Source organism: Sycon ciliatum, chromosome 1 (assembly GCF_964019385.1).
Source record: "Sycon ciliatum chromosome 1, ocSycCili1.1, whole genome shotgun sequence".
NCBI classification, from domain to species: domain Eukaryota; kingdom Metazoa; phylum Porifera; class Calcarea; order Leucosolenida; family Sycettidae; genus Sycon; species Sycon ciliatum.
Genome location: NC_088643.1, coordinates 21,543,849 through 21,566,668, shown reverse-complemented (window position 1 = coordinate 21,566,668; position 22,820 = coordinate 21,543,849). Strand labels below are relative to the sequence as shown.

At 48.6% G+C, this 22,820-nt stretch overlaps 2 protein-coding genes across 2 annotated transcripts in view; one reads left to right on the top strand and one right to left on the bottom strand.

The window, feature by feature from the left end:
• Positions 1-1,751, top strand: part of LOC135817931 (periodic tryptophan protein 2 homolog) — a 15,188-nt gene extending 13,437 nt beyond the window's left edge. The window contains exon 15 of the mRNA XM_065331234.1: positions 1,285-1,751. Coding sequence (XP_065187306.1) covers positions 1,285-1,426 — 142 coding nt within the window. The 3' untranslated portion in view covers positions 1,427-1,751. The remainder of the gene's footprint in view (positions 1-1,284) is intronic.
• Positions 1,582-22,820, bottom strand: LOC135817920 (neuralized-like protein 4). The gene is made up of 23 exons (XM_065331226.1): positions 22,169-22,820; positions 20,929-21,236; positions 20,367-20,664; positions 19,627-19,711; positions 18,766-19,039; positions 18,140-18,311; positions 17,506-17,775; positions 16,297-16,542; positions 15,167-15,700; positions 13,753-13,955; positions 12,363-12,575; positions 12,055-12,159; positions 10,294-10,387; positions 10,027-10,043; positions 9,126-9,160; positions 8,168-8,300; positions 7,670-7,834; positions 6,740-6,937; positions 5,869-6,235; positions 3,878-4,049; positions 3,292-3,410; positions 2,990-3,149; positions 1,582-2,779 (listed from the first exon to the last, which is right to left on the bottom strand). The coding sequence occupies exons 1-23, from the start codon at positions 22,698-22,700 to the stop codon at positions 2,518-2,520; spliced, it is 4,962 nt and encodes a 1,653-aa protein (XP_065187298.1). The 5' UTR covers positions 22,701-22,820; the 3' UTR covers positions 1,582-2,517.

Genomic DNA, 22,820 nt, shown 5'->3' with positions numbered 1-22,820 from the left:
TCTTCCGGATGGTAAGGGATCCGGATAAAAGAGGACCGGATAAGCGAGGTGTGACTGTAACTGTCTTGCAGTGCAAAATGCAACGTACGGGGTGAACTCCTGACTTCACCCCAGCCAGACAAATGTGCCTTTATGAACCCTCTAATAGTACTGGCTATCGACTGCATTTTCGTGGCATGAAAAAACACAAAAATTGGAAAAGGAGTAGGGGACGGCACTTTTTCACAGGGAGCGCGCAAACAGAGTAAGGGGGGGGGGCTGCCCCCCCCCCCCCTTTGGCTAGAACCCTGGCTCAACATCCGAGTTTTATCTTTCCAACTTCCTCTTGTCTGTGCTTGCTGGGTTTGAGCATAGGGACTGTGTGTGTGGACGTGGACATGCGTGCGGACGTGCGTGTCTGTACTTCACGGAACAAGTCCTGCTTTCAGCTTTCAGTGCAGGGAGTTACTTGATGATGATGATGTACTATAAAACCGGAAAAATTCGGTGGAGATTTATTTTCGGTAACTTCGGTACAGGTAATTTTTACCTAAAATAAAACGCGGCCTAAATTCAACCATTCCATGCCACACGGTGTGTAAAATGCATTTTTGGATCTGGAAAACTGGTTTACCGAAATTTTCATAACTTTGAACCTTTCAAGTTGGAAGGCTGTTGGTTTGCGCAGTCCAGACGTGATGCAGCTAAGCATCAGGTCGTTGAATGTCACTATCACATCAGTCAGTTTTGTGGTAATTGTTCTGTCCCCCGTGAAGTCCGCGGCAGAATATCAGAAATTCCATGCAGAATTCTGCGGTTGAAAACAGTAAATTCTGCGGTAATTCTGCAAGGGAAATGAGCGTAAAAATAGATTGCATTTCCGCAACACCACCGAAGTTTGTTGTCCCTATAAATTCTGAACTGAAATTTTGCGCAATCCTGGTCCAAAAAATTGAAAGCTCCAAAATGTACCGTGCAAGTTGATTTTGAAAGTCACAAGCGGGTTGGTTTGGCTGTGAAATACATCAAAAGTCTCCAGAAAAAAAGCAGTTTTTCTCTCTTTTCTGCAATATTCCGCGGGATTTTCTAATTCTGCGGACACTACTGGATTCTGCGGAAATTCTGCAATCCGCGGAATCACGGAATTCACGGGGGACAGATTGTTGCACCTTTTGACTCGCCATTATCCTGCTTATAATCGTTAGTGTTGGACAAAACAGATAACTTGTAAACTTATGGTCCGCTCTTTTTTTAATTTTACAGTATGTTGTTGCTATTGTTGTTGTGCTCTGCATGTTGTCACAGCTGCGATGACAATATGTACACGATGCAGTACCTGGGTCATGTCGCTAAACTCAAGTACACCCCCAAAGAGGACGGGGAAGGCGAAGGTGATCCCATCGTCAACGGAGACAATGATGACGATGATGACGATGATGACGAATAAGCGCAAGCGCCAACAAATCGCTGTGGCCACAGCAGCAGCGCTAGCGGCAGACGGTCGTTGTACCGTATGTAAAGCCATGTACATAGCACGGTGTTACCACGATTGCGTAGTATTGTGATAATCTCGCTGATTACTTACTCTTTTACCCCCCCCCCCCCCCCCCCCCTGTACATACTTTAACCATTTGAGCAGCATGATTATAGTTCATAGTTTGAAATGTTCATGAAATTCTTGCATAAAATACATGTACGTTTTTTGGTGTTTTTTTGGTGATTTTGAACACCACCTTCAAAAATAATAATATTATATTTTCACCTTTCGTGAATCCACTGGTAGTTTGGGTGCGCTACCAGAATGTACCATGAAAGCAGGGATTCATTTGGATTTCATCCGGAAGGATAAGTTCGTCAATACGGACAGCCGTAACAAAGTACAGCCCCGGGAACAGGGCACCTGTGAACGGAGTCCAAATTTCTTCACTTGCCACTGTAGCCACAGCAACAAATCATGGACCATGTTATATTGACAATTCACAAATGGCACTAGAAAAAGAATCGGTGTGTAACAGGATGTCGTAACCAGCGACAGCCTGGCAGCAGTGCATTCCAGAATGAGACGCGCGGATAGCTGGTGTCGCACTGGATCACATGGCTTTCAAAAAAAATCAAATTCATGGTGATAGCTGCCCAGTGCCCTGCACGGTCTGAACAGAATAATGGACTAGCATGTTGATGAAGGATGGAAAATAAGTGCAAAAATAAGTATCAGGGTCCCAGCACAGCTGAGGACCGGAAGGTATCTTACTTAGGCGTGAGGATAAAAATAATAGTTGGGCACTCAAACTGCCCTGCTTGCACTGAACGCAGGGCACGCTCCTAGGTTGTGTGTTGGCTTGCAGGTGCACGTGTGTAAGTAAACCTGTAATTAGTACAGCCGGGGGGGGGGGGGGGGGGGTACAATAAATGACTTGGTTCATAGGATGTGGGTCTCGAGACTGGATTTCACTGATAAACCTGGGTCTAACGCTACACCATTGACAAGCTAGCAAGGACCTAGCAGGACTGAAACACTAGACTAGACATGTACTGGCCTTATGAACACGCTGTGAGTTCAGTTGCCTGTGCTACTGGCTCAACTTTGATCAGCAAGCCACACAGCTCCACGGCGCCACGTTCCTTCGTGGACCACATTGTTGCCGCAGCGGATGTCTTGGATGCCTTGACGTCTGGTGCCACACGCTGCTGCAGTTCAGAGGAGTGCTCTTGGCTTTCCGTGCACAGCGTATAACTGCCGGGACGAACATACACTTTGAATGCTACATGCCCAATATACTGCCTCTTGGCTAGCTCAAACCTGAGCAGGAAGACATTACACAGATCCAACAAGGACAATACACATTAGCATGCAAACACGCAAACGGAGCTGGTCTATAATTATGTGCCGCTTTTTGTTATTCCAACACAATATTCCATGGCAAGCTAGAATGGGCCATTTCACAACCACGCCACAGACCGAGCATAAGACTGAGAGCACATCAACAAGCCTGAGTTTCAGAGCCCTTACCGTGCAGGCTTGAGACAGGTGTTCTGCGTTGCTAGCGCGATTGATGGCGACACCGCAATGCTACTACTCGCTTCCGAACCGCCGCCACAGGGCTGTTGTTGGTCATGGGGTTTGCTGCTGGTACTACCTTTATCAGAGTGCATGCTTCTCATGGCAAAATCTGCAGCGGGGAAAAGAGACGGCATGATTACCAGCAAGAGAATGTTAGTTCACAGCTTCGGGCTGCAGGTTGAACATCAACAACTCAACGCCACGTGTGTGCATCTACAAAAGCAAGAAGACACACACAGTTCACTTCTCACCTGGCTCCAAGAGGCTGCCAGTATCGAGGATCTTGCGCACAACGCCGGCCGAAGTGCCGTGATACGCGGTACACCATTTCGTGTACACCTCCCTGGTCTCCTGTGCACGTGGATGTAATCTGGGTCATAAAGCAGATACACATGCGACATATTAATAGCATAGGCACAAAGTCACTGTGCAGAAATGAATAGCCTGTACGACATATTCATATCTCTCCCATAGATAAAGCATTGCTGGTCTGTAAGATTGCCCTCATGAATAAATCGCAGTGCCAGGCATTGCGGACCTGCCAACACTGACCTGTGCAACATAAGGCAGCCTAGAGCGGACATGCATACCGGTATTAGAAGACTGCAATCTAAATAATGCACGGGCTGAAGGGTTTCTTAAAGGCCATCTACTACTCTCAAGGGGCGAATGTTGGCAATCCAACTTCATGATCTACGCTTGAACAAGTCATTGCACGGCATGCGGAAAAGTCATTGCACGGCATGCGGAAAAGTCATTGCACGGCATGCGGCTGAATGATGGTGCAAGTGTGTACACAATCATCTTGCTCTCCTGACCGCAGCGACCAACACTCACCTTAGAGCAAACAATGTCCAATCCTGTGGCACCGGTTGGCATGAGGAGGACGACAACGGAGGACCAGTGGTGGTGGTGGTGGCGGCGCAGCGCTGCTGCTGCTGCTGCTGTGTGCCTTCGCACCAACACTGGTGGCAGTAACACTCGTCGTACTGGCCGTTGAAGAATGCATCTATTACAGGAGGATTTCAACAGGCAGTAGCAAGAGTACATAACCCCCCAGAGTGTGCAACTCCCACATACCCTGCTGTCCCGACAGAATTTCAAGTTGACGTCATTATTTATGACGCAATGCTCCTTGCACCAGTGATTTACAACATGTGTACGGGTGTCAACGCATCACACGTTTTTCTTTCCAATAATTTGTACAGGATCGATCTGCTACGGTCAACCACAGGTTCCGGATTTGTCTGATAATCTGTGTACAGTGCGCATTGCATCATCAAAATGACGTCAACTTGAAATTCTGTCGGGACAGCACCCATAGTGGAGTTGCACACTCTGGGGGGTTATGTACTCTTGGCAGTAGTACACCAAGGAATTACAGGAGGATTTCAACAGCAGACACCACTGAATTACAGGAGGATTTCAACAGCAGACACCACGGGATTACAGGAGGATTTCAACAGCAGACACCACGGAATTACAGGAGGATTTCAACAGCAGACACCACGGAATTACAGGAGGATTTCAACAGCAGACACCACGGAATTACAGGAGGATTTCAACAGCAGACACCACGGAATTACAGGAGGATTTCAACAGCAGACACCACGGAATTACAGGAGGATTTCAACAGCAGACACCACGGAATTACAGGAGGATTTCAACAGCAGACACCACGGAATTACAGGAGGATTTCAACAGCAGACACCACGGAATTACAGGAGGATTTCAACAGCAGACACCACGGAATTACAGGAGGATTTCAACAGGAAACACCACGGAATTCCAGGAGGATTTCAACAGCAGACACCACGGAATTCCAGGAGGATTTCAACAGCAGACACCACGGAATTACAGGAGGATTTCAACAGCAGACACCACGGAATTACAGGAGGATTTCAACAGCAGACACCACGGAATTACAGGAGGATTTCAACAGCAGACACCACGAAATTATAGGAGGATTTCAACAGCAGACACCACAGAATTACAGGAGGATTTCAACAGTAGACACCACGGGATTACAGGAGGATTTCAACAGCAGACACCACGGAATTACAGGAGGATTTCAACAGCAGACACCACGGAATTACAGGAGGATTTCAACAGCAGACACCACGGAATTACAGGAGGATTTCAACAGCAGACGCCCTGGAATTACAGGAGGATTTCAACAGGAGACACCACGGAATTACAGGAGGATTTCAACAGCAGACACCACGGAATTACAGGAGGATTTCAACAGCAGACACCACGGAATTACAGGAGGATTTCAACAGCAGACACCACAGAATTACAGGAGGATTTCAACAGCAGACACCACGGAATTACAGGAGGATTTCAACAGCAGACACCACGAAATTATAGGAGGATTTCAACAGCAGACACCACAGAATTACAGGAGGATTTCAACAGCAGACACCGCGGGATTACAGGATAATTCCAACAGCAGACACGACAGAATTACAGGAGGATTTCAACAGCAGACACCACAGAATTACAGGAGGATTTCAACAGCATCGGGTTTGAATAAGTTTTCCGCATCCATAGGAACGCCACCACCCTCAAGGATTAGGTGCAGGTGCAGCTCCTAAAGCAGTGGAAGGTGAGCAGATCAGACCCACCACAAAGGGGTCAAAGACCGAAAATCCCATTCACTGCATCACTCATGCCAGGCCATGAGCGTCCAATCTGCTGTGGGTCGCAGCACGGATAAAAGTCCTTCCGTTTCCAAGCAGGACTTCAACCTACAAGTGTAGTACCCTCGGTTTCTGATTTGGCACGAGAGCAATTTCTCAACTGCAAGTAATACATGCTATACATACCAGGAAGTCCAAGTGAGGTTTTGAAGGCTGATGTGACGTATCGAGCACTGCACATGGCCGAAGACTGCTGTTGCTTGGGCACTGCCAAGGTACGGTGTGCAAGCGCAATGCTGGTGTCCATGCTGCCATGATAGCTCCCTGTGCCTGGCGGCGGTGATGATGATACTGATGATGATGATGATGGTGCCGTGTGACCTGCAGCATACTGCCGTGTAGCAGCACCGTTATTCTGCTGGTCGAGATGGCACTGCTGCTGCTGCTGCTGCTGTTCATCTTGTGAACCTGACGTGGGGGCAGTATCGGACACAGAATCTCGATCACTGTCATCGGCATCCGCATCAGGATTGCCGCTGGCCAACAGTTTCACCTGCAGCAGGCAAAATGAAGAGATTAGGACATGATGAAGACCTGGTAGTACTAGTACTCATCTGGGCACTAAGCGTGACGAGCTGGCATGTCCCAGCCGGCAGGCCCCAGCTGGCATGTCCCAGCCACATTAGAAGAAACGGCACTCGCTAACACACACGCGCACATACACAGAATCACAGCAACTATTATACTACATGTAAGTTAATCTAGACCTGCAAAGCCAGCGTATATTCTCGGCGACACAGTAACAACCCAGGTTTGGCACTCCCAAAAAACAAGCCACGCGGCATGGTTAACGATTTCTAATGGAAAACAAATAGCCACATGGCCCACCACTGATACCACATTGGACTTCACACTCCTTAAAACATCGCAATAATCACACACGGAATGAAGTACAGCGCGATTGAGCGAGTACACTTTTCCATACGCTACTCTATCCCTTGAGATGCACGTTGGCAAAATAGAATATTGTAAGGTGTCAGACTAAGCAGAAGCCCACCTTTGTGACTGGGCCATACAGATCCAGCACGACGTAGCAGTCTTTGTTCACACCGGGACACGCAGCGCCAAACTCTTCGCCGTTGTGCAGCAGGTAGAGGTGATCGCCGCGACGGCTCACGCCGAACGTGTCCCCAACATTCCAGCATGTAGGTACAGGTGCACTGCCTTGAGTAAGGTAGTCACAGTGATCACGAATCTGAACAACACACACACGCACGCGCGCGCGCGCACACACACACACATACACACACACACACACAATTCCAGTAGGTATTAAAAGCTGCAGCAGAGAAATCCAGCCACTATATACATGATTGTATTACATTGTCCAGTAGTGCCTGCAATAGTGTCTGGCGACCAAAACTCAGCGTTACCGTATTTCTGCGCATATAAAGCCATGGCGTCATATCCGAATATAAGGCCACCCTCACTTATAAAGCCATGGCGTTATAAGTGAACAAAATTCAATGTGGAGGAAGTTGCATCCGGCGTTAAAGGTGAGTTCAATTCTTTCAGTGAACCTACAGTAGCAGCGATTCTCTCTACATGTACCCATCCCCACTGTCACATGCCATACCGCCACCGCACCTTCACACAAGTTTGTTTGCCACCTTGTACGCTATAGGTTCACAATTTGAAATTTTCAGGGAAAATTGAAAGTATATGGATGCTCGACATGGACGTGCAACGGCACCATACGAGTACTCGAAGTTCATACTCTGCCGATTTTTTCATGTAAGCGTCTCTCACTTTTAGCGCCATGGCGTTAAAACCGAGGCTATTTTCTCCAAAACAGCGATGTTTCACCTATAACGCCATGGCTTTATATGCGCGGAAATACGGTATGAAGGGCTTTTCAAATCTCAACTCTCAACACGCATGCGGTGCAGACGAGTATGCAGCACACAGACTTTGGATCAGTCGTTACCTTTACTCTGTTGACAAACACGCTGCTACGGCTCATCAACCAGGTAGTACCCGGAAGACTCTGAGCGTTGGAAGGAACGGATGCAGCAAGATCTAACGGTCGGCAGGCGGTCACACCAACTAGAGGCGAGCCAGACCAACGGTCGCAGACCTTCTCCACACGCACCTGCCAGCAGCAATAGCAGCGATAGCAGCAACAGCATAGATGAACGCTTACCCTTGCTCATTCCCCACTCCACACTAGAGAGATGCGGAGGCACACCACCCGCAACCTCGCAAATACAGACTTCCCAGGGCCGTAGCTGCACCGGGGTATAAACTATAAACCATCTTGCAAGTTGCAGGAAAAATATCACACTGCAGATTATTTATCGGAATGAAAATAACTATTCGGGGTTGAAGCTGTAGAGGAGATCTGGCACGAGTTCTTTATGTAAAAACGCGGATCCATCCCTAGAAATCAGCATTAGTAAACAGCAAAAAAAGAGATGGCACTAACCTCGAACTTCTCCCCGTTCTTCAGTGGCTGATTGGAAAGCAGCAAGCCATTATTGAAGCTTCTCTCTCGCTCAGCGACAAGACTCCTGTTAGACAGTACAATGTTGCTGCCATGCACCCGGTGAAAGTAACACCTGAACGAACAGTGTGAAGAAACATGAAGCAAATACCGTCATTTAGCGTATAAAAGCCGTGTTTATTCCTGTAGAAGCCGATGTCAGTGCTAGGCTTCTATTCAAGCCACATATCTCTATGTATGTTAACACTAAACCAGGCTGATGTGTTGACAGAGTATCTGAAAAATCAGGCTTCTATACAAAACAGGCTTCTATACGAGACAGGCCTTTACACAAGACACTACAGTGTGTAGTACACACACACGGGGGGGGGGGGGGGGGGGGGGTCAACATGCACAGGAATTCCTCTGGTCAGGGTCACAACAACACACAGACCAAGACAAGGCACACTACCAGGCACACGACTAGTTTATTGCAACTCTAGTTTCATGCTATGCAATCATCAGGTGGCATGGAGCACTCTCATGGATCTCAGCACACAGTGACTAGGTGCATCCTCAGCCGTGTTACTGTAAAAGCAGAGATTTTCGATGGTGCAATATTTTCGGTATTCTTCAAAATCGGCGGTTTGGTGGAGGGAAATTTTCGGCAAACCCGTTTTCCAAGTAAGTGTACTAGTACAGTACTGAAATATTTGGTGCGTTTTATTTTCGGTAAAATTTTCGGCACAGAAGCTGCCGAAAATACAGCACCAAAATGTCTGCTGTTACAGTACATATTATGTGGTGTGTGTAGCATTAGAAGATACTACCAGCTGAAGAGGAGCACATCTTAGTGACCTCTCTGTGGTCTTGGCTTAGTGCAGCAGAGATAGAGCATGACCAAAGCTATAGTATGTCTGTGACAGAGCGCCAATTGCACAGAACACTTGAGAGCACTTACGGTGAGCTGTCCAGGGAGGGTATGTCCTCAAGCAACTAGTGGGCACAGCCAATAGCACACACACACACACGCACGCACGCACGCACGCACGCACGCACGCACGCACACACACACACACACACACACACACACATGTTATCATACACGTATGTCAGTCCCTTGTCTTATACAGATAGTAAACACTGAGCTGTGCGCACCTAGACCACAACTACAGGTAGACTCCCTCTAATTCGAACCTCAAATTGCCAGGCCCCAACTTCGAATTATCCAGAACTTCTAATTAGCCAAACGCAGTCCCATGCACTGATATGACATTGTATGTCAAAATCCTCGAAATTGCATGCTGATCATTTTTGCACATTTTTTTTATTCGCATCAACAAAACATGGGTTGTCATGTACAACGGACAAGTTAGCTCATTTCAACACTGTACTACTACAAGTGTATGTGCTGAGAACACAGAGGCAGAGAAACTCTTCGACTGTAGAGTACAGTGGCACAGCCTGTACAGGTAACATCACCAAGTCAAGCATGGACAAGTAGGTGTAGAGCAGAATCGACATCGAGACTGTCAGCTTCATACAGGATGAGAGAAAGAGAGAGAAAGAACATGTGTGTGTGTTTGCAGGCGCGTGTGTGTGCATGAGAGAGAGAGGGAGAGAGAGAGAGAGAGAGAGAGAGAGAGAGAGAGAGAGAGAGAGAGAGAGAGAGAGAGAGAGATAGAGAGAGAGAGAGAGAGAGAGAGAGAGAGAGGGAGAGAGAGAGAGAGAGAAAGAGAGAGGGAGAGGGAGAGAGAGAGAGAGAATACATTATCGACATCAGTCAACACCGTCAACTGACATCGGCACGAGACATGCTCAGCAAGAACAATGCCACAATCCTCCTAGTAGCATTCTCTCACCTGCATCCCGACTTTAGCTGGAGAGACATTATTATAGGGACCACAGAAGCACAAACACAGACGAATCATATCAATTACTTATACTACAAAAGAAACAGGCAAGACAAGGTCCTACTCAAAGCCAAAGGCAACACTATAAAAAGGCAGTCAAGATCTAAACCTGTGCTTATCATCAAAGATGACAAACTTATCTAATTATTAACTCCACTTCCACTACATGTACTACCACTCAACAAGACAGCTACTACTACCTATTCTAAATATTACCTGTTGGCGTAGACGGAGACGCAGCTTCATCGACTTTGCTGACCACGTGCACTGACTGAGCCTTGCCGTACACATCCACTACGGCATATACCTCCTGCAGCACAGTTAGTCCACCCGCACGCATAAACACACAGACATACACACACACGTGCGCACGTGCACACACGCACACACACACACACACACACCCCCCACCGTACATAATCATAGGATTGGAATAATTGAGTAATAGTACATTGGCGCCCTACGTGGCACTGGGACCCACGACCCGAACAGCCTGTTGGGGCGGGGAGCAGTGTAGCAAGGCGACACGTGTGTGCGTGTGATTCCCGGTATCCTAATCGGTAGGGGGCTGTCCCGGAAAGACAGGAGTGCTGGGTTTGAATCCCGCTCGCGGATTTTAATCGCATGAAGGTTGCCCTGAACAAGCCCATCTACGTAGGAATATCTATCTTGGACATCTACAATGATTCCTTATGCACACTAACTAAGAGGTGTTGACGCAGCGCCAAGGAATACGGATAGTTTGATCCATTGAGTTGAGCGGATGATCTTTACGAGGACATGGCTGCCATGCAGCGCAGCTATGACATGTCCAACCAAGTATCTTCCTTTTCCACCAATCATCCTCTAACCAGCAAGGTCAAGACAGAGGCGGTGGGTAAGTTCTAAGACGAACTCGAAGGCAAACTCATGACAGAGTTTGGAGGCCTGGCATCGAAGATGTACGCGTACACCGGTGGGAAACTTTGGAAGCATGAAGTTTCCTCACACACAACACTACACGACACCGCAAGCCAGAAGCATCAGAGTTACAGGAGTAAACTGAAGATAAGAGAGAAAAGACGACAACCGTCTTCCTTTGGCGAGCCCGTACTTTGCCGTATTTTAGAAGGTCTATACAGTGTACAGTATACAGTGTACACTGTATACTATACACTGTACACTGCACACTGTACACTGTACACTATACACTGCACACTGCACACTGTACACTGTACACTGTATACTATACAACTGTACATGTACATGTACAGTGAAGCTGCTGCAGTGAAACACCCCGGAGCACCATAGAAAACATTACTGCAAAGGGAAAGGTCCAAGGAACTACAAATTACGCTACACTGTCCACTAACATCACCAGTTGCTCAATCAGCTCGTGCGATAACATGATGTTATTTCTATAACTTAGAACCTTCCAACTTGGAAGGCTGTTGGAGTGCGCATCCAAGATGTGCTAGAGCTGTTAGCCAGTTAGTTGTAGAACGTCAGTACCCGCGGTCAGTGTCGTGCAATGTTATCGCATGAGCTGATTATTTAGTAACTGGTGGTGTTAGTGGACAGTATAGCGTAACTTGTAGTTCCTTGGTGCTTTCTCTTTTTGTATAAATTAAACCTTGGCTCTCCATCCGAGTCCATTACTGTAAAGGAGACAACAATTTTAGAACCGCAATCAATAAGACAAGCTGAAGCTGTCTCTTCACCATTTCTTCCAGCGTTCATCGTTTTGTACTGTCGACAATCAATGTACAGAGAAGTTCGTGGTGATTTATATTCGCAGATGCGTGTTCATCCGGATGATGGCTCCTGGTCGAAAAGTTGATCGAGATACATGTAATAGTAATTTGCAGCGAAGAGACCACTTCATTTGAGGATGGTGTGTGTAGGGTTTTCATAACGTTAGAAAGTGAGATGGTCGCGAAAATAGCGAAATTTAACATCTAGCGAAAACATCTCACTTTACAGTAACTCTGCACTCACCGGTGGTGCTTGACAAGCGACGGCAGCGCCGTGCATTTCCTTGCCATTGACATAGAAGTGCAGGCGGCCGTTCGCACTGCGTTTCACACCGACAATGTCTCCCTCCTGCCAGTACAAGTACACCCACCCACACACACCCACAATCAAACACACACACACACACACACAATTCAATTAGATAGAAACACGCGACACGACGCCCAGAGAGCAACATCATAACTTACTGTAGTACAATACTACTAGTAATGCCAAAGCACAACAGTCACTCCAATAAACCTGGCATGCACGCTGGCGACACACTTGATTACCTTGAGCCATTCGGTCTCAGCACAGCAGTTCACCCTGTGCAAGGATCCGTCGTGGTAGAGCGAGGAGCCGGACAGCAGCCACACTCCGCCGCAGCACAGAGGTGACAGGCTGGTGGCCGATGCGGTGATGGACGCTGCGTCGCTAGGCACACGCCACACGATACCGATGCCAAGATTGCCCGACCAACTGGAGTTCATCTTGCCAATACCAACCTAGGGGGAACACAGCGACGGCAGCACAGCGATGGCAAATTATACACACAACAGTGCACAACTTCAGTACGACGTATCGCTATCGTCGACAGTAAAAAGAAAAAAGAAAAAAAGGAGCTGTGCTTGCCTGTGGGAAGTCTTCTATTTCCGAACTCAAACAACTTGGTTGTACCATGTACCAGATGCAGATAGCACACTGTACCTGACAGCATGTTTGTATACCAGCTACTTGAACCTACCTTCAGACCAAAGTTTCACTGCACCGGTACAAGTTCATGTCTTTATCATGCAACAGTTGTTTTGGTGTATTAAAAATAAATAACCTGTAGAAATTGAGGACTCTGGTACAGAACAGTGTCCAAATCCAGGACATGCTCTAAAGCAATACTACAGTGAAAACTCGGCTACTCCACGTACCCCCCATGCCATGGGAAACAGCAAAGTGTACTAGTACCTAGTATCCCAGCTACATCCTACCATCCAAACAGGATTGAATACGGAACAATACCGCCATGTCCAGGACAATGCCCCACACACTAAGCAAGACACACAGTGCACCTGTCTTCAGAGTACGTACAGTACCGTTTTCTTTTCTTTCTTTTTCCTATATCTACTTTTCCACAATATCCTCTAACATTTTATTCACAGTGGGTCCATTGTTATTAGGCATCATGCCTGTTTTGAATTCCACTATAAATAAAGTATACAACAACTACATAATTGTACATGTAGGTGAGTTCCATCAAGAGTACATAACCCCCCAGAGTGTGCAACGCCTGATCCAGCTCTGCATAGGGTCTTGGTCGAGCGGAATCGGATCTTTGCGTCATAATACCGTACACATCTGAGGGGAACCCGGGGAATGGCGGGTACTATCGGATCAAAAACAACGGTGCCCTGCCTTGAGACCGGCCTTGCGCTGGTGTGGAGTGTACGCATGACATCAGAAGATCCGATTCTGCTCGACCAAGACCCTATGCAGAGCTGGATCGGCGTTGCACACTCTGGGGGGGTTATGTACTCTTGGTTCCATTGTACAAGTACATGCATGATAGAGTGCAGACAGTACTGATGAACGGCCTACTAACACGTTAGCAGTGTCGTGAAAGCAGACAGCAAACCGAACACACTTCATCACAAGAAACAGTCATGATGATGTACAGCGCTGAAGACCTACTTGAAAAAGTTCACCGTTGGCAAGCGGCTTGGCACTGAAAACAACACCGTGATCGTAGCCTTGCGTGCGTGTGACGTGTCGACCATCGATGATGCTGACGTTCCTTCCACAACTGCCATGAAGCGAGTGCAGTAGCACACCATCATCCTGGGTCTCTTCTGAAGTTGATACAGTTTCATTAGCAGCCACCATCAGCTCGCTACCTGAAAACAGAGAAAGAAAGAAAGAAAGAAAGAAAGAAAGAAAGAAAGAAAGAAAGAGAAAGAAAGAGAGAGGGAGAGATAGAGGGAGAGAGAGGGAGAGAGGGAGAGAGAGAGAGAGAGAGAGAGAGAGAGAGAGAGAGAGAGAGAGAGAGAGAGAGAGAGAGAGAGAGAGAGAGAGAGAGAGAGAGAGAGAGAGAGAGAGAGAGAGAGAGAGAGAGAGAGAGAGAGGGGGGGGGGGGGGAGCAAGAAAACAAGGCATGGTAAATAAGGATTCACAGTGAAAGGCAGCATGTTAAACAATACCTGTACTACACCAATTCGACGGTTTCCACAGTTTCAACAAAAGACATTAGTGTAACAGTTTGCAGTGAACAACTCTCTTTACTTTAGCAGTGACAGCATAGAGCTGGGTCTGCAAGCTGCGAAAAAAAGAAAAGAAGCTAAAACAGTGGCAGAGACACTACGGCACAAATCACTCCAGAGCAGTCCTCTTGTCCTTGGACAGCTGAACTAAACTGATGCAGTAGTGCGGACAGTGCCATTTGTAAGTGACACTGGGTGTGAAGACATAGATACTAGGTGTGGACGGTGAAGGTGTGAAAGACAGGCCAGCAAATCAGAGAGTGACAGTACAGCAACCAAACACCAATGTCAGAAAACAAGCACTACAGTCAGCGCAGACAACACACATGTAGCTGCCAGTATCACATGTAGCTGCCAGTATCACATGTAGCTGCCAGTATCACCAAGAGTACATAACACCCAAGAGTGTGCAACTCCAGCTATGGGGTCTGCGACGGCAGAACTTCACATCATGTGATGAACCCGTGCACATTATTTGCACTCTGTGCATGATTGATACAGGGTTGTACGAAACCCAGCTTTGGGTACAACTCTCTTGTGATCACTTTGCACTGTTTGCCAGTGTAACCTTTTGAACCATGTCACGTGTTGTGAAGTTCTGCCGTCGCAGCACTGCATAGAGGTTGTGCAGGCAGTTGCACACTCTTGGGGTTATGTACTCTTAGTATCACAGATAGCTGCCAGTAAGTATCACATGTAGCTGCCAGTATCACATGTGAATTGGCACATTGGTCTGATTCGGCGACAGCAGGTGAGAGGTGTAGAGGTGTTCTGCACAAAAGGCGTCGCTACATAGGTGAATTCTGTCAAGGGTGTGCACGTGAGAATGGGGACATTCCACAACCTACCACTGTCATCCGTGGCCTGTGCGATCATCGTCGGCCGAGAGTTGAACTGAGTTCTGTCGGACAGCATCGCGGACTCCATCTCGGCGCGCACCAGTGCGTCGCGTCCCTGCAGATTGCGGCTGAGCACGGCAGCCGGTGACACGGTGCCGGCGGCCGTGGCCAGGTGCTGCATAGACTCGCGCACGGCAATCTGCAGGTCACGCAGCACGTTGTACGCCTGCGTGTGCTGCTGCAGGGCGCGCACCGTCGTGCCGGCACGCGTGCGCACCGTCTCCGCCTCGCCGGGAAAGTGAATCGGATCGTAGCTGCCGGTGCGGACGCCCCGGCTGTCGTCGCTCGCCGCGTCGCTGTCGCAGGAGTCTGATAGGTCTTCGCTGGCAGAGCCGGATGAAAGCGCGTCATCTGCGTCGCTGCCGGAGGGCAGCGTCGGTGTTGAGGCTGGTGGTGATGCAATGCTCAGTGCTGGAGCAACGGCGTTGGTGTTTATAGACACCCCCGTGCACTGACCATATAGATCGACCATACCGTATACTCCTGTTTACACAATATGCACAGAGAGAGAGAGAGAGAGAGAGAGAGAGAGAGAGAGAGAGAGAGAGAGAGAGAGAGAGAGAGAGAGAGAGAGAGAGAGAGAGAGAGAGAGAGAGAGAGAGAGAGAGAGAGAGAGAGAGAGAGAGAGAGAGAGAGAGAGAGAGAGAGAGAGAGAGACGCACACACACACACATGCAAACGCATGCGCACAAGGACACACATGTACAAGGAAAACCATGCTTGAAAGGCTATCATACAATCTACACACCCGGTCTACACAATAATGAATGTCTCGACAGTTATGTGTGCATGCTGGTGTGCATGCGTTCATATGTTTCGGTGGAAAGGCAAAGGTACACACGAACCGTAATCAGTTTAGACTGCAGGGACAGGGTGTGGCAGAGACAGCTTGTTTCACTGAGCTCTACCAAATGCTTAGTAACAGTCTTAAAGCTAAGGACATTGTATATATGTGCACGGTATGTTCCATGCAATGAAACATCAGTATAAACTTTAAATGCAGACTACGCACTACAAACTGCGCAGTGCAGACCACGCAGTGCAGAGTATGCACTACAAACTGCGCAGTGCAGACTCACCGAGGGGCACCTCAGCCGCCTTGCCGCAGTTGGCGCCGTCCAGGAAGAAGTGCAGATGGCCATTGGCGTGCACCATCATGCCAATGGTGCAGCCCTGCGACAGCCGGTCCAGGTTGAGCGGGTAGTTTGGGAAGATGTTGACGCCATTGTGAACCACGCCAGAGCCGCTAAGTGTCCACGTATCGCCCACTAGATCCGAGATAGTCTCCGGGAAATTCATGTCAACAGGGGGAGTTGTTGTCACGCCTGAGAAGAACAAAAGAAAGTCAGAACAGAAAAAGAACAAACCGAACAGATCAATAATGACACTATAGATAGATACATGGTACATACACAGACGCCTTGCTTGGTAGTTTAACATGATTTTCGATTTTGACAGCATGTTACAAGGCGAGGACGCGGTTTTCCCAATACGGTTCAAATGGTCGCAAGACCGGGACTCTGCCAACCGGGTTATGGTTGTAGTCAGGAGCACTACGCGTCCTCACCTTGTAACATGCTGTCGAAATCGAAAAACAAGATAGATACATGTACTTGAAGCAGGGTCCAGGCCAAGCAACAGCATTACACGTGAGCTATCACACAAACTTCTTGAAACCAAGAGAGTACCTCCATTCACACACAATAATCACACGAGCCTGGTCCACGTCACACACACACACACACACACACACACACACACACACACACACACACACACACACACAGCCATCATCAATAAGAAATCTCGGCTAGTTGTCGGACTAGTTCCATGGAACCCAAACACCCTAAAGTAGCGTCACTATCCCCAACCAAGAGAGGCTAGACATGACACAGTTCAGGCAGGAGAAAACAAGCACTCTTCGTCTGCAAGTCAGTACGGAGAACTGCTGTGTTGCTGAGCGAAATCGGGCCCTTGAATACACCAGTGTTCAGCATTGCGGTGCACAGCTCAGTGGTCACACGTCTTGGGGGTTTCACAGCTCAGTGCCACACAGCTAGCTGACCCAGCACGCCCGCTGCTGCCGCACTGTAGTTGCACTAAGGCTTATACCCATCACTACTGTGCATATGCCTGGTGGTCAGAACATCGTAAGAACACGGATTGCACGGGTGTCACGACCATGGGCAGCCTGAAACCATCTTATCACACTCTAAGATCACGGACATCACTGCGGGTGTTTTCAAGCCACCACACTAGTGCATGTACTAGGTACAGCAGGAACTCACCGATCTCCAGCGAGCCAGACCAGATGGACACAGTGTAGTCCACGGTGATCTCAAAGTACTCATCCAGCCGCAGCGCCCTGTGAGTGATACACACACCATTGTTGAACTCATGGAACGCGTCCACGCGAGACGCATTGAGACCGTTCGAAGCCAGCACCACATTGGAGCCGCACAACTCGTCAAAGTGCAGCGGGAGGATGTCTTCTACGGTCACATCCTCGTGGAAGTGCAGTGCGTGGGCGTCATCTGCGCTCACGTCTTCCTCTGGGGCTGCACAGCATGAACAAAGAACAACCAAGAAGATGTGGCAGCGCATGAACATGACAGAAGGATCAATCCATAACAAACTTACTTGTAGGCATACTCGTAACATTTCAAGGTGCGCTTGCCAGGCACAATGTGTTGCCTATCGCTCTACTCGAGTAGATGCAGTGCATGCAGGAAGACTGGGCAACAACTGAGCGCCCGTGACGCACCTGCCACTGCTAAGGGGACAACCCAGAATGCAGACTGCTCGTGAGCATATACTTCAGAGCTGCCATGCCCCAACACAGTGTACAGCTATTATCGCATCAAAGCATGATTGTGCACTCAATCCCGAATTCATGAATTCATGCATACTAGCATGCCACACCTTGTATCCTTGGATTGTCGCAGAGTGTCACCTGCGACGTCTGGCCGTACACGTCAACGACCGGGTATACACGTGTGGCTACTCCCTCCATGCTGGCGCCCATGTCTCGGCCGTTCAGAGCAAACCGCAGCGTGTTGTCCAGAGTTAGCAGGACTCCAACACGATCGCCCACCTAACAGACATGATACGTAAAACAGCCAAAACAGGCCGAATCCGAAAAAGATGTTAGTAAAATCGTACACCCACCCACACACACAGAGCACACGTATACACACACACGCGTCCACACACACACACACACACGTCCACACACGCGCCCACACACACACACACGCACACACACACACACACGTGCACACACACACACTTCAGACTTGCCCATCGCGGAAGCGATGATAGCGAACAGCTATGTTAGACATAGCAACTTGTGCTGGGATTACACCATTCAACAGCTTGCAAGGCTGATGAATTGATCGCCACTAATTTTAGCCTGGTATCCACCACACAGCTGATTGAAGTGGCTTTTTCTGGCACACACACACACACACACACACACACACACACACACGTGCGTGCGTGCACAAACACACACACACACGCACACGCACACACACACAGTCTCTCACCTTCAATGTCTTGATGCTGGCACCGATCTCCTCGTTGCACTGTATGCCATCACAGCTCAGACCGTTACCCCCAAGCATCCAGGTACCACTGGTGACATCACCCATTGTGGCTGGAAGACTTGCAATCATGCTATCGGGATTTTGCACCATGACTCCAATGCCCAGCGCACCAGTCCACTTGGTCACCACCGCGTCCACCCGAACCTCAAACATCTCGCCGGGCAGTAGGGGACGATCGCCGAAAACGACTGCATAGTTGAACTCAACGTCGGGCCTACAGCAGTTGCACACAGACCAAATCACCATACCGCTAAGAAAGCATGAACACACCCACAAGTACCAAGTACATCTATGGGTGTACAGTCAACTTCACTAATAACGACTGGGGATATAACGACAATTCGCGAATAACGACAGAATTTCCATGCCCAGAGCAAAGTAACATCTAACTGTAATACATATAATGAGACTTCGGGTATAAGGACAATTCGCGAATAAGGACACTTTTCTGATGCCCCGCCGAGTGTCTTTATACGCAAAGTTGACTGTATGTACTTCTACAGAGCCTTCTCCTCCCCCGTCCGAAGAAATATTATGTTACCACAGCACGCCATCAGCAAAGCAAGATTTTCATTGATGCTAAGCTCCTTCCAACAGCTGTTTCGATCATGAAGGTTTCATCAATGAAGTTACCAGCCTTTGGCCAAAAGAACCGAGAAACATTGTCAGAGATACACACGCAAATGCACTCCCCCCCCCCCCCCTAAACATGCACACACACGCACACACACGTGGACGCACACACACACACACACACACACATAACACACATACATAGAAAGCACACGGCTACAAACTTACGATATACGGTGAGCACTGCACCTGTCGGGGGACAGATACGCATAGCGACCGGTGCGAGCATGAAAACGTATCGGAGGTACGCTACCTGGAAGGACATCGCAGAGACAATTCGGACAATGATGTCAGCCATGTCAACTAGGTCCTTTTGATACGTTTTTCATAACACGAGCAGAACTGTGTGGTAATTAATTGACACTTGGAATGTCCATGTCGACTTCAGAAGAAAGGGAGTTGCACGAGGGCAAAACAAGACTATGCAAATTTCACATTTAGATGTCAGGTTACGGTCCAACTGCGTGAAAGTGTGACAGTCGAGATTCTAGCACAAGCGACTCAAGGATCGCATCAGTACATGCATGTCATACTTCAAGCAGCATAGAAATCCAGAGCTGAAGAGCGTGGCAAGGATCAACTCTCTTTGCTGCGGGCTAGTTGCGCTGTGCGGTACGCTGTCGATATGCGTGTTCTCCGGTGGGCACATAATCCTTATGTAACATAGCTACATCCATGGAGAGTGGAGAGAACACACCCTTACTTTGTACTGCAGTTGGTTTCCGGACGGACCATTGATTCATGCCCCAAACTTTACTAAAGAAATCTGATGCCCTCAAATGAGGCCATGGGACAGTGTGTGGCATAAGCGTTACATAATGTGGGCAGAGTGATGCGCAATTGGCCAATACCAGAGTTACATAATCCGTAACTAGACACTCTCTGAGGGAAATGTTGACTATCCTTACCAGCTGAGGGGCGAAACGGTGTTGGCACGGGGACGGCGGGATACACCGGTACAGCTACTGCAGCCGCCGCTGCTCCGGAGCGAGCCTGCACGGGTTGAAATCCGCGCGTTGCACGCATGCTCGTCGGCAATGGCTCCCCGGCACGCGCCGTCAAGGTGACGCGGGCTGCGCCGTTGTGAATCAGCACTACAGGAAAATAGCGCGTGAATGCCCGGCTGGCTTCCCAGCGCCGCACCAGACCGTTACGCAGCAGGCACACCTCACCGTCCATCACGATCACGCCGAGGCGTTCCTCCGTCTACAGCCACACAGCACAGAGGACACGGCAACACCAAGAAAAACACTTGCATGTGTGTGTGTAGGTTCACAATTGCAGAACAGTTTTCACGAAGCAATTTAGATTGCACCAACCCAGTGGCGCGTGGTGTGGAGCCAAATTGAGGACCCACAGAATGTTGACCGGTAACAATTTACTTACCATTCATTCAAACAAAGCCATTGAATATTTACACAAGTATAAGTTGTCAACTGGCGAAAACAACAGCAGTATCGCCGAACTTACGTCAGATATTCGGTTCTCCGTCGACGGACCAAACAGCATGGCATCCTCCGCCGGCAGAGGATGCGAATCGGACGGCAAATGACTAACAATGTCTAACGTTACTTGACTGCCTATGTCGCGGAGCACCGGGAAGTTCACCTCCACTTCGAAGAGCTCATTCTCGCGCAGCGCTCGGTTAGCAAAGCTGAACGCAAAGCTGCCCACTGCTTCCGCCGGCTCAAACGAGGCCGATCGCCGGTCAGCACCAATCTGAATATCGGTGCCCGGATAGCGGCACAATCGCAGTGGGTAGTTGTAGGCCAGCACACCTGAACGGACACGGGAGCAGTGAAGAACATCAGGCCAGGCCGTTACTTAGTACATAATACACTGATTCAAATGGATGCCGTAATCTCTTGCGCATATAAGACCATGGTCTTATAATTCGAATATAAGACCACCTCCGGTTATAAGACTACGGTCTAAGACTACGGTCTTCTAAGTGAATGAAAATCACAAAACCACACGAGGATCATCATGGTTCCATTGTACTTGCATTCACTACTAATATCCGTACTTTCACATGTACATGTCGATGCGATGTTTGTCTCTCGCATATAAGACCAGGACCGCCGGAACCACTTTGCTATTGGTCCGGTAGTATCATGGCCTTCTATACTTTGTGTATGATATAGTGGGTACACATGACCATTACAGTCGCAAACACGTGCTGGTGGCCAATAAGTTGGTCCGGTAATAACCTGACCAACCGGACCGGTTCCGGCGGGCCAGAAGACCATGGTCTTATAATCGAACAAACCGAAAACAGCGACTTTTGGATTATACGGTCATGGTATTATATTCGCGAGATTACGGTCATAATCCGACTCCTTTGGGCTTTTTCCATGCTTGGGTTGTGCGGAACGCTCCCGCACGCTGCACTACGAGACTTCTTTTCAAATTTAGGAGAGTTCATGTGTTCACATCCAATGTTGAGTCTTTGCCGAGCGCAGGTACACTGTGCATGCAGTGATGCATGGAAAACTCACTTTGTGTCAGTCTTACATCTTTGCTTTCAGCCTGGCACATTCGTAAATTTTGGTGACGTTTAGCCTGAATGTTCTTCGGCACGCCATGTTATTGTAGTGGGGTTGCACACTCTGGAGGCCAGGTTATGTGCTTTTGGTCACATTATCAGCCCAAATATAATAGAGTAATACTGTAAGTTGCATTTATAAATTTGAGCTATATCGTATCTTACTTGCTGCGTGCGTATCACACAGAGACGCCTGTACGCAGCAGCCATGCAGATCCACAACGCCACGAACAGGTCTCCAGGCCAGTAGGTCCATGTAGGCTACACCCTGGTCCTCTCCATCGATGTACAGGTGTAAGTTCTCGTCCACCACTGCTACACCAACGTGAGCACCCATCTCCAGGCTGTCCAGGCTCGGGCAGAAGTTCTCCTTGACCACCACACCATCCACCAGCACACTGCTACCAGAAACGAGCACGGTTTTCCTGCGTAATTCACAGGCAGATGGAGGCAGTTCGCCATTGAAACCATCCTCTTCGACTACGCCGGTCACTCCAATGACTACAGAGCTGCCCCAGCCAGGAGACATCTCTTCCAAACGCACCTCGAACAGCTCCCCATCAAGAAGAGACTCGGCGCTGAGAACAATCGCATTGCAAAACTCGCTGCGAGAATGTCGTCTTTTCGCAGTTCGTCGACGACGAGACAATACAATCTCTGAGCCCATGCATGTTTGATCAAACGAAAAAGAAGCCATGGCGCACAGAGGTCATTCAGACGAGTTAACGACAGCAATATTCAAATATTCCTCTCCATTGTAGACCAGACTTTCATTCCTGAGCGACACAGTGTTGCCTTTGTTGGGATAAGCAGACAC

Bases quoted from the DNA above. Each gene is read 5' to 3' on its own strand.
- LOC135817920 (XM_065331226.1), bottom strand. From the start codon at position 22,700: ATGGCTTCTTTTTCGTTTGATCAAACATGCATGGGCTCAGAGATTGTA. The intron at 19,040-19,626 runs GTAAGTTTGTAG...CAACTGCTGTAG, and splicing joins TGCAGTGCTCACCGTATATC to GCCCGACGTTGAGTTCAACT. The intron at 7,835-8,167 runs GTTAGTGCCATC...TGCTGCTGGCAG, and splicing joins AGAACGGGGAGAAGTTCGAG to GTGCGTGTGGAGAAGGTCTG.